Below are 12770 nucleotides of genomic sequence, written 5' to 3'. Positions count from 1 at the left end.
CGCCTGTGCGCACCGGCGTCGTGCCCGCTCACCAGACTTCGCCGGCCGGGTCGCCGGAGCGCCCCGCCACCACATCGTCGTCCCGGATCCCGCACCGTGCCTCGCCACCGACCTCGCCGCGTCGCCTCCTCACGCCTGCGCCGCCGCCTTCGCCCTGCTCCGCCGCCGCCGCGCGCATCGTCTCCACCCCGCCTTGCTCGCACGCCGTCCAAGTTCGCCGCCGGCAAACTACTCCGTCGTCTCCGCCGCCTTGTGCTGCCCTCCGGCCACCGCGCGTCCCCTACCGGCCCTTCTCCGCATCGCCGGTCACCTGCTGACCTCCACCACATCCGGATCCGGTGCCCAGCGGTCGAATCCATTCCTGCCGTCGATCACCGGCGTCGCCTCGGTCGACCTCGCCGCCGGCGTCCCGATCGGGATCGGGAGAGCCCCGATCTGCCCTCCTCCGTTGACCGCGCCACCGCGTGGGCCGCGCCCCGAGTCCGGCCCAGCGCAGCCGCTCCCACCGGCCTACCTTCTCCTCTTCCCGTGGGCCGAGCCCAGTGGTGAGCAGCCCAGCTATCCTCCGTCCCGTGCGATTTTTACTATTTGACGCTCACTGAATTTCTGCTAAGTCCTGAGATTCTAGGTTCATGTGCCTCTCTTCATCATGTCGTAACTGCATCACCGTTGCTCCGATTCATGCATATAGCATATCAAAATGTTCGCCTCAGAGAGTACATCATTTCATCTCATTGCATCATTTTCATTTGAGTTCATCTTGATGCCCGAAATGCTGTTAGAAGAGTGCTACTTGAGGTATTTGTCAGATCTACTGCTCCATTTAGATATTTGTCATTTTTGCCATGATTAATGTGTGCATGATATGTCCATGAGCTCTATATATGTTTTGTTAAGGGTTTTGCCATCTCTCCAGAGGTGCAACCCATGTATTTTTGTGATGTGTGTGGTGACTAGCACAAGCTTGCCAAGTGAGGCACTTGATAATGCTGATTTCAGGGACTTAGCATTTCCACTAAGTCCTTGGTCTGTTTATCTCATTATGCCATATGTTCATGTTGTTTCCTAGTGATCCGTGCCTCTTTTAAGGATGATCAGTAAGGGTGTTTTGTTAATATTGTAGTGCTCTATCCATCCATGTCTTCGTTTGCATTTATGGAGCACCCTAGCTTGAGTCAATCGGGATCTACTTTTGTCATTTCATGAATCTGGGCAGATTGTCTACTTATTAGCAATTTTGCCGAGGATGTTGTAGTTGATCCGTGCATGCCATGTTATTGTTCTTGCCATGTATATCTTGTATAATGTGTATTCTTGATGGGTGTATGCTTATATTGTCATGACTTGCTCTGTAGTGAGTGCATCGAGCTCGTAAACATGCCTACTTGATATCTGTTTCAGCATGCTCCAGTTTTCACTAAGTCTGAGAACTGATTATGTTTTTGCCATGTTCACATGCTTGCAATTGTATTTTCTGATCCCTTTTGGCTCAAGGTCACTAAGGGACTTTTGTTAAGCTCTTTGAGTAGTTCCATGCCATGCTTTACTTTGCCATGTTCAGGTCCTGTAGCATATAGTTTTCATGCTCCGAAGTGTGCTACCTGATCTGAAATTCCAGGCTAGTGTTAATTTCACTAAGTCTAAAATCTGTTTACCATATGCATTTTGCCATGCTTGTTTGAACCTGTTAATGGATGAATTGGCCGTAGCTCAGTGCTAGTCTTTTGTTAAGCATCATGAATGCATCCCTGCCATGTATTTTGTTGTCATGTTTGGGTGTTGTAGCTTGTTCATCTCATTGCATTTAGATGGCTACTTGTTGTATATCGCAGACCGGTGCCATATTTGAATTGCTTGCCATTTCCAAACCGTAACTCCGATTCCGGCGTTCTTTATATCGTTTTCAAGCGATTTCATATCATCTTTCCAGTGGCACACTTGGTTTTCCAAGTTGAGGCCAGGTTCATTCGTTCCTTGACAAATCATGCACATGCATCGCATACCGCATCCCGCATATCATACCATGTTCATGTGTTGGTTGTTTACTATGTTGTGTGCTTATTTCTGGTGTTTGCTTCTTCGGGTTGGTTCCGGTTACGTCGCGTTTGTGAGGACCCGTTCGTCTACGTCCGTTTGTCTTTTTCATGGACTCGTTCTTCTTCCTTGCGGGATCTCAGGCAAGATGACCATACCCTTGAAATCACTTCTGTCTTTGCTTGCTAGTTGCTCGCTCTTTTGCTATGCCTATGCTGCGATACCTACCGCTTGCTTATCATGCCTCCCATATTGTTAAACCAAGCCTCTAACCCACCTTGTCCTAGCAAACCGTTGTTTGGCTATGTTACCGCTTTGCTCAGCCCCTCTTATAGCGTTGTTAGTTGCAGGCGAAGATTGAAGTTTGTTCCTTGTTGGAACATGGAGTTCGTTCCTTGTTGGAACATAGGTTACTTGTTGGGATATCACAATATATATATATCTTATTTAATTAATGCATCTATATACTTGGTAAAGGGTGGAAGGCTCGGCCTTATGCCTAGTGTTTTGTTCCACTCTTGCCGCCCTAGTTTCCGTCATATCGGTGTTATGTTCCCGGATTTTGCGTTCCTTACGCGGTTGGGTTATAATGGGAACCCCTTGACAGTTCGCTTTGAATAAAACTCCTCCAGCAAGGCCCAACCTTGGTTTTACCTTTTGCCACCTAGCCTTTTTCCCTTGGGAGTCGCGCATCCCGAGGGTCATCTTTATTTTAAACCCCCTCGGGCCAGTGCTTGTCTAAGTGTTGGTCCAAACTAGAGCCCCTTGCAACGCCACCTCGGGGAAACTCGAGGGTTGGTTTTAGTTGTACGGATTGCTTATCCGGTGTTGCCCTGAGAACGAGATATGTGCAGCTCCTATCGGGATGTCGGCGCATCGGGTGGTCTTGCTGGACTTGTTTTACCATTGTCGAGGATGTCTTGAAAAACCGGGATACCGAGTCTGATCGGAATGTCTCGGGAGGAGGTCTATTCCTTCGTTAACCGTGAGAGCTTGTCATGGGCTAAGTTGGGACACCCCTGCAGGGATTTGAACTTTCGAAAGCCGTGCCCGCGGTTATGGGCAGATGGGAATTTGTTAATGTCCGGTTGTAGAAAACCTGAAGTTGACCTTAATTAAAATGCATCAACCGCGTGTGTAACCGTGATGGTCTCTTTCCGGCAGAGCCCGGGAAGTGAACACGGTGTTGGAGTTATGCTTCACGTAGGTTGTTTTAGGATCACTTCTTGATCATAGTTTCTCGATCGTGCTTTGCCTTCTCTTCTCGCTCTCTTTTGCGTATGTTAGCCACCATATATGCTAGTCGCTTGCTGCAGTTTCACCTCATACCTTTTACCCTACCTATAAGCTTAAATAGTCTTGATCGCGAGGGTGCGAGATTGCTGAGTCCCAGTGACTCATAGATACTTCCAAAACCAGCTTGCAGGTGCCGATGAGTCCGTGCAGATGACGCAACCAAGCTCAAGGAGGAGCTCGATGAAGATCTTGTCCTTTATGTTGTTCCGTTTCCAGTTGATCAGTAGTGGAGCCCAGTTGGGGTCGATCGGGGACCTTGTCGCATTTGGAGTTCTTCTTTTATTTTGGCTCCGTAGTCGGGCCCTGATTGTATTTGGATGATGTAATGTTTTATTCATGTATTTGTGTGAAGTGGCGATTGTAAGCCAACTATGTATCTTTTTCCCTTATGTATTACATTGGTTGTGTGAAGATTACCTCACTTGCGACATTGCTTTCAATGCGGTTATGCCTCTAAGTCGTGCTTCGACACGTGGGAGATATAGCCGCATCGAGGGCGTTACAAGAGGGTGGGGCCAGCCTAAGTGGAACACAGCCTGTGCAGCGCCCAAGAGCTAGGCGCTGCACATTACAAGTGTGGCGCCTAAGCCTGAGGCGCTGCAGTGCTGTCTGTGGGGCCACAACTGGACCAGGGCTGCCACGCTGGCAGGAGGTGTGACGCCCAAGAGAGAGGCGCTGCATAGTAGTGTGTGGCGCCCGACGCCACACGAAAGGGTCACCAGAGTGAAATTTTTTCAGAACAATATCAGTTTGTGATTTGATTTGGCCCTCAGGTCAAATATGTGATTTCTGCCGACACGAGGGTGCTCTCGCGCACACATATCAGCTTCTTTCCGTTGTACAAAAATTTGTAAAGCTTTATCATACAACATTCCAAATAGACGGACGCAGAAACACGCACCATCATGAATCTAGTGAGTTGCAATGCCTGGAAGAACTTTTCATCAATGAAGTTGTTAAACTTTTATCTATTGATAAAGCCTTTGGACCTGATTAATTTAATGCCACATTTATTAAAGCTTGTGCGGATATAATTGCTCAATATTTTTACGAGCTCATTCAAGGGTATTATCATGTAAGAGTTCATCTTCAAAGTATGAACTCCTTTTCCCTCTCTCTAATCCCCAAAAAAGAATGCTTAGCCATGGCGACGGAGGTTGAAGACGAAATGACCTAGATGCGATGGAAGAGGTTAGCTTTATACTCCCTCCGTTCTCAAATACTCCCTCCGTAAAACTAATATAAGAGCATTTAGAATATTGAAGTAGTGATCTAAACATTCTTATATTAGTTTATAGAGGGAGTATTTGTCTTTCTAGACATTTTAAATGGTTACAACATATGGATGTATGTAGACATATTTTAGAGTGTAGATTCACTCATTTTGCTTTGTATGTAGTCATTTATTGAAATCTCTAGAAAGACAAATATTTAGGAGCGGAGAGAGTATACACCATGAGAAAAAGGTGAGGCTTAAGTGTACTCTCACCGGTCCTTTTTAGTTCGCATATAAGATTTATCTGAAGTCAAGCCTCGTAAAATTTGACCAACTTTATAGAAAAAAACATCAACATTCATAACATGAAATCAATACCAGCAGATGCGTCATGACTTAAAGTTTCATACTGTATAACTTTAACATGATAGATGTTGATATTTTTTCATATAAATATGGTCAAACTTTGCGAAGTTTGACTTCAGACAATTCTTATATATATATATACAAAGTAAAAAGGACTGGAGGGAGTATGCATTAGCAGGGACGCGCGTGTCTCCAAGGCCGATAGGATTTACACGGGAGTTAGGCCAAGGATTGATCCGCAAGTTAGCTAACAACCTGGATCACATCTCTTCGGCCTAACAGTATTTACAACAACTTACAACAACCATACACTACACGCACACAATCCTACACATATACAATGTTCAACATCAGCGACAGCCAGACTCACTCAAGAAGCCTCAATGGCGTGGAAGAACGGCTGGAGGATCCACTCGTTCGCTACGTGTGCGTCGCTCTCATCGTGTACTCTGCTACAAGCTTCGAGAACAGAGACGACTTGTCCTCCAGCAGCTTGGCCGGCGTGTCACGCTCCACGGCCACACCTGCAAAGATTAGCACGGTTTTTGTCAGACCAACAAGAACAGATATGCCAAACACATGGGATTAGAAGAATTAACAAGGCGCGATTATGATTTGTTTCAATGGGCTGATGGCTGACCGTCGTCGAGGAGCAAGACCATGTCGCTGTCAAGGACCGAGGTGATCCGATGCGCGATCGTGATGACCGTCGCCTCCGAGAAATTCTCACGCAGCGTTCTCTGAATCATGTTGTCTGTCGCGGTATCCACTGAAGCAGTGGCTTCGTCCAGAACCAGTATCTTGGTTCGTTTCAGAATCACCCTGCCAAGACACACAAGCTGGCGCTGCCCCACGCTCCAGTTCTCTCCATTCTCTATCACTGCAAGGCAATATAGCATGATTTTTCAGTTTACAGAAGAAGCAGTAGCACGTGATATAGTTTTCGAATCTTGGAAGAAAATTAAGTTTCAGACTTTCAACTGCATGACTGAAAATGAACATATCACACATCAGACCTGGTGAGTCGAGCTTCAGCTCCTTCTTCCTGACCTCGTCTCCCAGCTGACAGTTATCCAAGGCCTGAAATGGAGCAAAAGATTCAGACTACAACTTCACAACAAGTTCTTGATTAGTGTGGAAGTATTTGAGGACTGGCAAGAAATGAAGCATGTGAAAGCGAAAGTACCTCCCAGATCTGATCGTCGTTGTATTCGTTAAGAGGGTCAAGGTTGCTCCTCACAGTTCCCTCAAACATCGTTGGATCTTGCGGAATGATGCTAAGTCTAGATCTCAGATCATGCAGCCCGATGGTGCAGATGTCAACACCATCTACCAGTATCTGACCCACAGTAGGCTCGACAATACGGAATAGGACCTGTATGAGTGTTGATTTACCACTGCCCGTTCTTCCAACAATACCGGTCTTCATGCCTCCAGGGAAAGTGACTGAAAGGCCCTTCAGAACAAATGCTAGTTGTGGGGCATACCTCACCTGCAGAAAGTTGAGAAGTTAAAGGATCTGCACTATCTACTCCCTCTGTCCCATAATATAAGAGTTTGATACTAGTGTAGTGTCAAAAGTCAAAACGCTCTTATATTATGGGACGAAGGGAGTAGCATAAATTGTTCATTTCTCATTTGGCAAAACACTGAATCTGCAATTCGTTTCCCATCAGACTGGATTTCTAACAGTTCACTCACAATGGCAAAAATATGAAATTTCTGTGCAACAACACGGTAAAAGAAAAGGAGAACATAATTAAACAAGAGGAAAAAGAAAAGGGTATTTACATGGAGATTACGAAGCTGAATTTCTCCCTCTGATGGCCAGTTATGGGGCAACTTATCTCCTGACGTTGAAAGTGGAGGCTCTTCAGGAATGCTTATGTATTGCAGAATTCTTTCTACTGATACGATCTTGTTCTCCAAATTGCACATGCTCCGGACAACCCATGCTTGCAACATGTTCAAGTTAAGCCCATAGGTGACCGCGAGACCAGCAATACCTGAAAGCAGAACATAGATTTAGTTGCAAGCCCATATCAAGTCACATCTAATCTGCTACCATTACTCGAATATTTTTCCAAACTAGTAACATCCTAACCTGGGTCAATGATACCAGTTGGTAGACTGATCAGAAATATCAAAGCGAATGCAAATGTAAAGGACGACAGCGTATCCAAGCGGAAACAAAGCCACTCCATTGCTGCAGCATTGTAGAATTTCGGTCGAGAGTCGGCATCTATTAGATGGCTATTAGTTAATACAAACTGATTTTCTTTGCCAAAACTTCTGATGGTTGTTGATCCACTAATTGATTCTGAAAAATGTTGTATGATAGGAGCTTTGCAAACCCCTACCAGCCTTTGCAGCTCTCTGGCAGTCTCAATGTAATAGCGCTGCAAAAAATTTATATATGTATAAATAAGGTGCTGATCTTGCAGTTAAAACAACATGAAGAATAAATATTAAATGGATTAAATTACCTGGTAGCACAAGAAGATAATGATTACAGGAACGAAAACAACGAACACCTGCCATGCTACCTGAGACATCACCACAATAATTCCAGCTAGTTGTATGATGGAAAACGCAACATAACCCATCTGGTTAGCAATGTATGTATCCACTTCACTTTGATCAGTTGAAGCCTAAGCAGTTCAATCTTGAGTGAGCAATATTCGAAGTAAACAAATCAAACTTCCCAGGAAATTTGAGGAGATGCAAATGACTTACTCTATTCAAGATGCGCCCACTTGGAGTGGAATCGAAGAAAGACATAGGAGCTCTGAATATGGCCATGTGCATCTTGTTGAACAACAGAGTTGCTGTTTTGTATGCAGCTGTGACAACAAACAATGCCCTTACGAGGATGCACAGGGAACTTGCAACAGCCAATGCCACAAAAACGTAGATCAGTGTCGACGTGCTCACCGGAGGCTCGGCGTCTTCTGATACAGGAGAAGCCCAAGCCATCCAGTAATTGCTAGCAATCTGAAGTACTTGGAAAAGTAGCTGTGTTATCAACACGAATGGTACCAGAGCTCCGCCGTAAGCCAATGTGAGGTACTTCCAGTATACCCAGAACCCCACCCTGCCTTTTTCCCTTTCTTCTTCCTGCACCAGCTGCCCACTTTGAACCTTGTCACCGTCTTCTTTGCCATTTTGTTTATCTTTCTCTTCAGCTGATGACAATGACCTGGATAGGCTTGAAGATAATTTCTCACTGCTTCCATTAGCAACATCAATCACATCCAATGCTGTGAGAGCATGCTGGTGAGCACCAACCAGTTCCATTAGCTCCTCCCCTGAACCAAGTATATCGTTGTATTTGCCTGCTTGTGCTATTCTCCCGCCTTTCATTACCTACATTAAAATTACCTTATAAAGACAGCCGAACAATTTATGGCAATAAAATTTACATGAAACATTTGCCAATGAAATTCTCACCAGAATAAGATCAGCTGCAGGCAGGAACTCAATCTGGTGAGTGACATAAACCACTGTTTTTGAAGCCAAAGCCCCAAGCAAGCATTCCTGCAAATGGAAGAAACCTTAAGAAAGGTGTTCTCAAAACTCCTATTGAACAAAAAAAGAAAAGCATGTATTATACCTTAAAAAGGTGGGATCCTGTATGAGCATCGACTGCGCTGAACGGATCATCGAACAAATAGATGTCGGCATCCTGATACAAAGCTCGGGCTATCTGAATCCTTTGCTTCTGCCCGCCACTAAGATTAATGCCTCGCTCTCCAATGACTGTCTTGTCGCCGAATGGCAAGATCTCCAAATCTTTCTTCAGAGAACACCACTCAAGGACACTGTCATACTTCTCACTGTCCATCTCCTTGCCGAACAGTATGTTGTCCTGAATTTTGCCACTCTGTATCCATGCCGTCTGGCTGACATACGCCATTGTCCCGCAAGTCTTGACCTCCCCTGATAGCTTTGGCACCTCACCAAGAATGCAAGAGAGCAAGCTTGATTTCCCAGAGCCGACCGTCCCACAGACTGCAACATGCATGCCTTGCCGAGCTTGAAAATTCAGGTCCTTCAGCGTTGGCAGCTCAGGCGAGCCGTCCCAGGAGAAGCACCCATTGCTGACCTCAATTGCAACATTGGAGCTACCACTTGGTAGCCTCTCCACAGCATCCGTCGGAAACTCCTCAAGGCATAGGAAAGATGCTATCCTGTCAAGAGACACCTTGGTCTGGATCATCATCGAGATTGTGTCAGGAAGGTTGTATATTGGTTCTTGAAGCACCCGGAACGTGGCCAATGCAGACAGCACCTTCCCTGACTCCAATGGTATCCCTAAGAGCATGCAAGCTCCAAAGGTTGCCACAGCGACGAAGGTCGGGGCACCCCAGAACACGAAGGTGGCCGCGGTCCATGTGTAAAGGTACTTCTTGAGCCAGCTTGTCTCTGTCGTCCTGAGGTCATTGATCTTGGACAAGAACTTCATCTCCCACCCCTGCAGTTTGAGAATCCTCATGTTACGCAGGATCTCAGATGTCACCTTCATCCGCACATCCTTGCAGTCCATCAGCTTCTGCTGGAACTTCTCCTGCATTTTCATCGGAGGCACATTTGCAAGCATGACCGCGATGGTGGCACCGAGCGCTGCAAGCGAGGCTACCCCGAGGGTGGAGTACAAGATGAACAATGCCAGGCCTACTTGGAGAGGTACCAGCCAGGGATCGTGCATGTACCATGAGAAGAGCCCGACTCGGTCGGCATCCACGCTGATGATGTTGATCATCTCCCCGCTCGTGCAGCTCTGTCTCGAGCTGCTGGACAGAGAGAGCCCTTTCTGGTACACGACGGAGACGAGCGCGGACCGAGTACGTATCCCGGCTTGCTGTAGCCGGAAGAACCAGTGCCGTTGTGACAAACACTCAAACACCTTGGCTACGATGAATGTGACAACAAGGAGCTTCCCCTTGCCGGCGTACCTCTCGTCGCCGTTGAGGTACTGCACCAGGGAGTCTATGAGGTATGGGCCAACGTAGGTGGCCAAGTTGTAGATGAGCGCGTAGAGCGCGGTCACCGCGATGTGCCACCACACGGTGCGCACAAGGGCCCTGGTGAGCTTGAACGCGGTGAACTTCGGGCCAGAGCGAGTATTTAACCAAAAACTACCACAATTCGCGGGAACGTGACAGAAAACTACCACTTTACGATTTTGTCCCGAAAACTACCACTTTTTTAATAATCCGTTGCAAAAAACTACCAAGTGAGAAAACTGCACGCTTTGACTGGGTTAAACTCGAATCTGACTACCCGACCCCACACATAAGCGGGCTAAAAATGCAATCGGGTCCCTAGTTTTTCTTAAAAAAAGCAATCCAGTCCGAGGTCAGCCCGAGGTCGCATATCTTCACCGCGCCCTCGCCGCCGACGAGGACGATGCCCGCGCTCGTGCATCCTCGCGGCGCCGCTCAGGAGCTGCCGCATGACGCGGCGCGTCTCCTCCTCCGTGAACGGCCGGCGGCGAGCGCGCAGGACGTGGCCGAGGCTCGGGCCGACGTGCTTCAGGACGAGGCTGCACTGCCCGCTGCGGAGGTCCCGCGCGATGCCGTGCAAGCCGACGACCGAGGGGTGGCCGCGGCACGCAGCACCCACGCCGCCGTCTCCTGCTCCGCTCCGCGCCGCCGCAGAGAGGAGGTGAAGGAGCTCCGCCCCGCCGCCTGCTTAGCTCCGCGCCGCCGGACGCCACCAGGACGCGCCTAGCTTAGCTTCGCGCCGTCAGACAGCTCCACGCCGGCTGGATGCGGCTCTGCCTAGATCCGCCCAGCAGAGAGGAGGAGGAGGAGCTCCGCGCCGTCGGACAGCTCGAGCACGGGCTGGGAGCAGCCAAGCAGCACGGCCGGTTCCAGCCCGCTGCCGCTGCTAATTCCCGCCGGCCATGGCTGTCGCAGCCAGCAGCCATCTTCTCCAGGCGTGTTGCTGGCCGGCCCTGGCGATGAGCTCGCCGGCGTGGTGCTGGCCGGCTCCGGCGAGGAGCTCGCCAGCAAGGACCCGATTGCTTCTTTTTTTTCTTTCAGGGACCCGATTGCTTTTTTTAAGAAAAACTAGGGACTCGATTGCATTTTTAGCCCGCTTATGTGTGGGGTCGGGCAGTCAGATTCGGGTTTAACGCAGGCAAAGCGAGCAGTTTTCACACTTGGTAGTTTTTTGCCACGGATTAATAAAAAAAGTGGTAGTTTTCGGGACAAAATCGTAAAGTGATAGTTTTCTGTCACGTTTCCGTGAATTGTGGTAGTTTTTGGTTAAATACTCGGCCAGAGCCAGAGCCGTCGCCGGCGAGCGCCTCCAGGTTCGTCTTGAACGAGGGGAGCAGGCCCGCCACGCTGTCGCCGTGATCGAGGTCCGGGACGTCGTCGAGGCCGAGGGTCTTCCTGTGGCCGACTGCGAACAGGGGGCTCATCCAGGAGAAGGTGAGGACGCTGAGGAAGCCGGCGCTCGTGAAGAGGGAAGCATCGACGGTGTCGTCGTCGCTCGCGCCGTTGAGCAGAGGCTCCTCGGAAGCAGAGCCGCCCGTCGTCGTCGCCGCCCTCTTGGCCGAGAACCCGGCGACGAGTAGCGCCACGGCCGCGATGACCTCAACGGCGTCGCGCGCCCACGGAAGCGCGGGCACGGGAAGCCCGTAGCAGAGGCTGGTCGCGGCGTGGACGGCGACGGCGAGGACAGAGAGGAGAAGGAAGAGCGCCCACCAGAGCCTGAGCGGCGCGGGGAACCGCTCCTCCCCGCGGCCGCGGTACTCGAGCTGCAGGTACGCCGCGAGCAGCAGCCACGCCACCGCGCGCGCCGCGGCGTCCGTGACCTCGGCCCCGCCGCCGCCGCTGTTGTCGAGGTACCACGAGACGACCGAGTAGGCGGCGAGGAAGAGCTCGGACGCCGCCAGCGCCCACGTGGCGCGCACCGCGACCTGGCCCCACCGGAACCGGATGCCACTGCCTCTCCCCGGGGCCGGGGCGGCCGTGTCCTTGCCGCGGCGGCCGGAGGCGAAGAGGAGCCGGGCCGCGACGGCGAGCGCGAGCAGGAGGTGGGCCCCGGCGCCGACGCCGTGGAGGAGCAGCGGCCGCAGGACCAAGGGGAGGGCGGGCTGCTTCTGGCCCGCCATCGCTGCCGCGATGGGCATGGATGGGTGCAGGCTGATGGCTGAGTGAGTGGCGGGTGCGCGGCGGAAGAGTCGTGACGGCGACGAGGGTTATATAGGATGGCCGGCGGCACGTGCGTGGCGGGTGCGCGGAAGAGTCTTGACGGCGACGAGCCGACGAGGCGGCTGCAGACACCACCCCCCGTGGGCCAACCCACGAAATAATGCTGCACATGCTACGGACGACCTGGTTGAGCCCCTCTGTGACGGCCTGGCGAGGATATACGCGGTGAGCCACCACCACCACAGCAGGCTCTCCTCGTCGGTGGCGTCTCCCGCTCGACGGAAACTGAGCTGTTGGCAATCAGCAGCGGCGGATCAATCACTTAGTCGTCAGCTGGCGGCGCGGCGATATCTTGGACATTGTCGCCGGTGGCGCGAGCTCTCGGTCTTCGTTCGCCGGAGTTAATTACACAAAACCATCACATTTGAAACATCGTTTATACAAAACCATGAGGTCATATTTTAAAAAAAAGCCACGCATTCAATAAACTTTTTGCAAAAAGCATAAATGAAGTCAGATTACCGGGAGCCGACTTGACAAAACATTCACATAAACCCCCTTAGATTTAAAAAAATAAAAGCAAACAACCCCTCCCCCCCTACAACAGCTCCTTCCTCGCACCCAACAACGGGTGGGCACATCGGCCGACGAGGACCAGCAGCCGGCCATTTCCGCAACCACCCTAGCAACTA

General features: G+C 50.1%; 1 protein-coding gene across 2 annotated transcripts; it reads right to left on the bottom strand.

Annotated features, from left to right (window-relative positions):
• Positions 1 to 5099: 5099 nt before the first annotated feature.
• On the bottom strand, positions 5100 to 12217 carry LOC123085027 (ABC transporter C family member 3). 2 transcript variants are annotated; one of them, XM_044506583.1, is made up of 11 exons: positions 11195 to 12217; positions 8526 to 10024; positions 8363 to 8449; positions 7649 to 8278; positions 7399 to 7563; positions 7017 to 7311; positions 6704 to 6918; positions 6099 to 6404; positions 5929 to 5992; positions 5553 to 5792; positions 5100 to 5436 (listed from the first exon to the last, which is right to left on the bottom strand). In XM_044506583.1, the coding sequence occupies exons 1-11, from the start codon at positions 12054 to 12056 to the stop codon at positions 5333 to 5335; spliced, it is 4467 nt and encodes a 1488-aa protein (XP_044362518.1). In that variant the 5' UTR covers positions 12057 to 12217; the 3' UTR covers positions 5100 to 5332. The 2 variants fall into 2 exon arrangements, with proteins under 2 accessions (XP_044362518.1, XP_044362517.1); XM_044506582.1 differs by having other exon boundaries at positions 8526 to 10033; positions 11204 to 12217.
• Between the last annotated feature and the right edge of the window lie 553 nt (positions 12218 to 12770).

The sequence above is a fragment of the Triticum aestivum genome, chromosome 4A (assembly GCF_018294505.1).
Source record: "Triticum aestivum cultivar Chinese Spring chromosome 4A, IWGSC CS RefSeq v2.1, whole genome shotgun sequence".
Taxonomy (NCBI): Eukaryota; Viridiplantae; Streptophyta; class Magnoliopsida; order Poales; family Poaceae; genus Triticum; species Triticum aestivum.
The sequence above is the reverse complement of the archived record's forward strand: the minus strand, read 5'-3'. Positions and strand labels throughout refer to the sequence as shown.

Excerpts from the sequence above, each read along its gene's own strand:
- LOC123085027 (XM_044506583.1), bottom strand. The coding sequence starts at position 12,056 with ATGCCCATCGCGGCAGCGATGGCGGGCCAGAAGCAGCCCGCCCTCCCC. Across the intron at positions 7,312-7,398 it reads TTATCTTCTTGTGCTACCAG|CGCTATTACATTGAGACTGC; the intron begins GTAATTTAATCC and ends AATTTTTTGCAG. Across the intron at positions 5,437-5,552 it reads GGTCTTGCTCCTCGACGACG|GTGTGGCCGTGGAGCGTGAC; the intron begins GTCAGCCATCAG and ends TAATCTTTGCAG.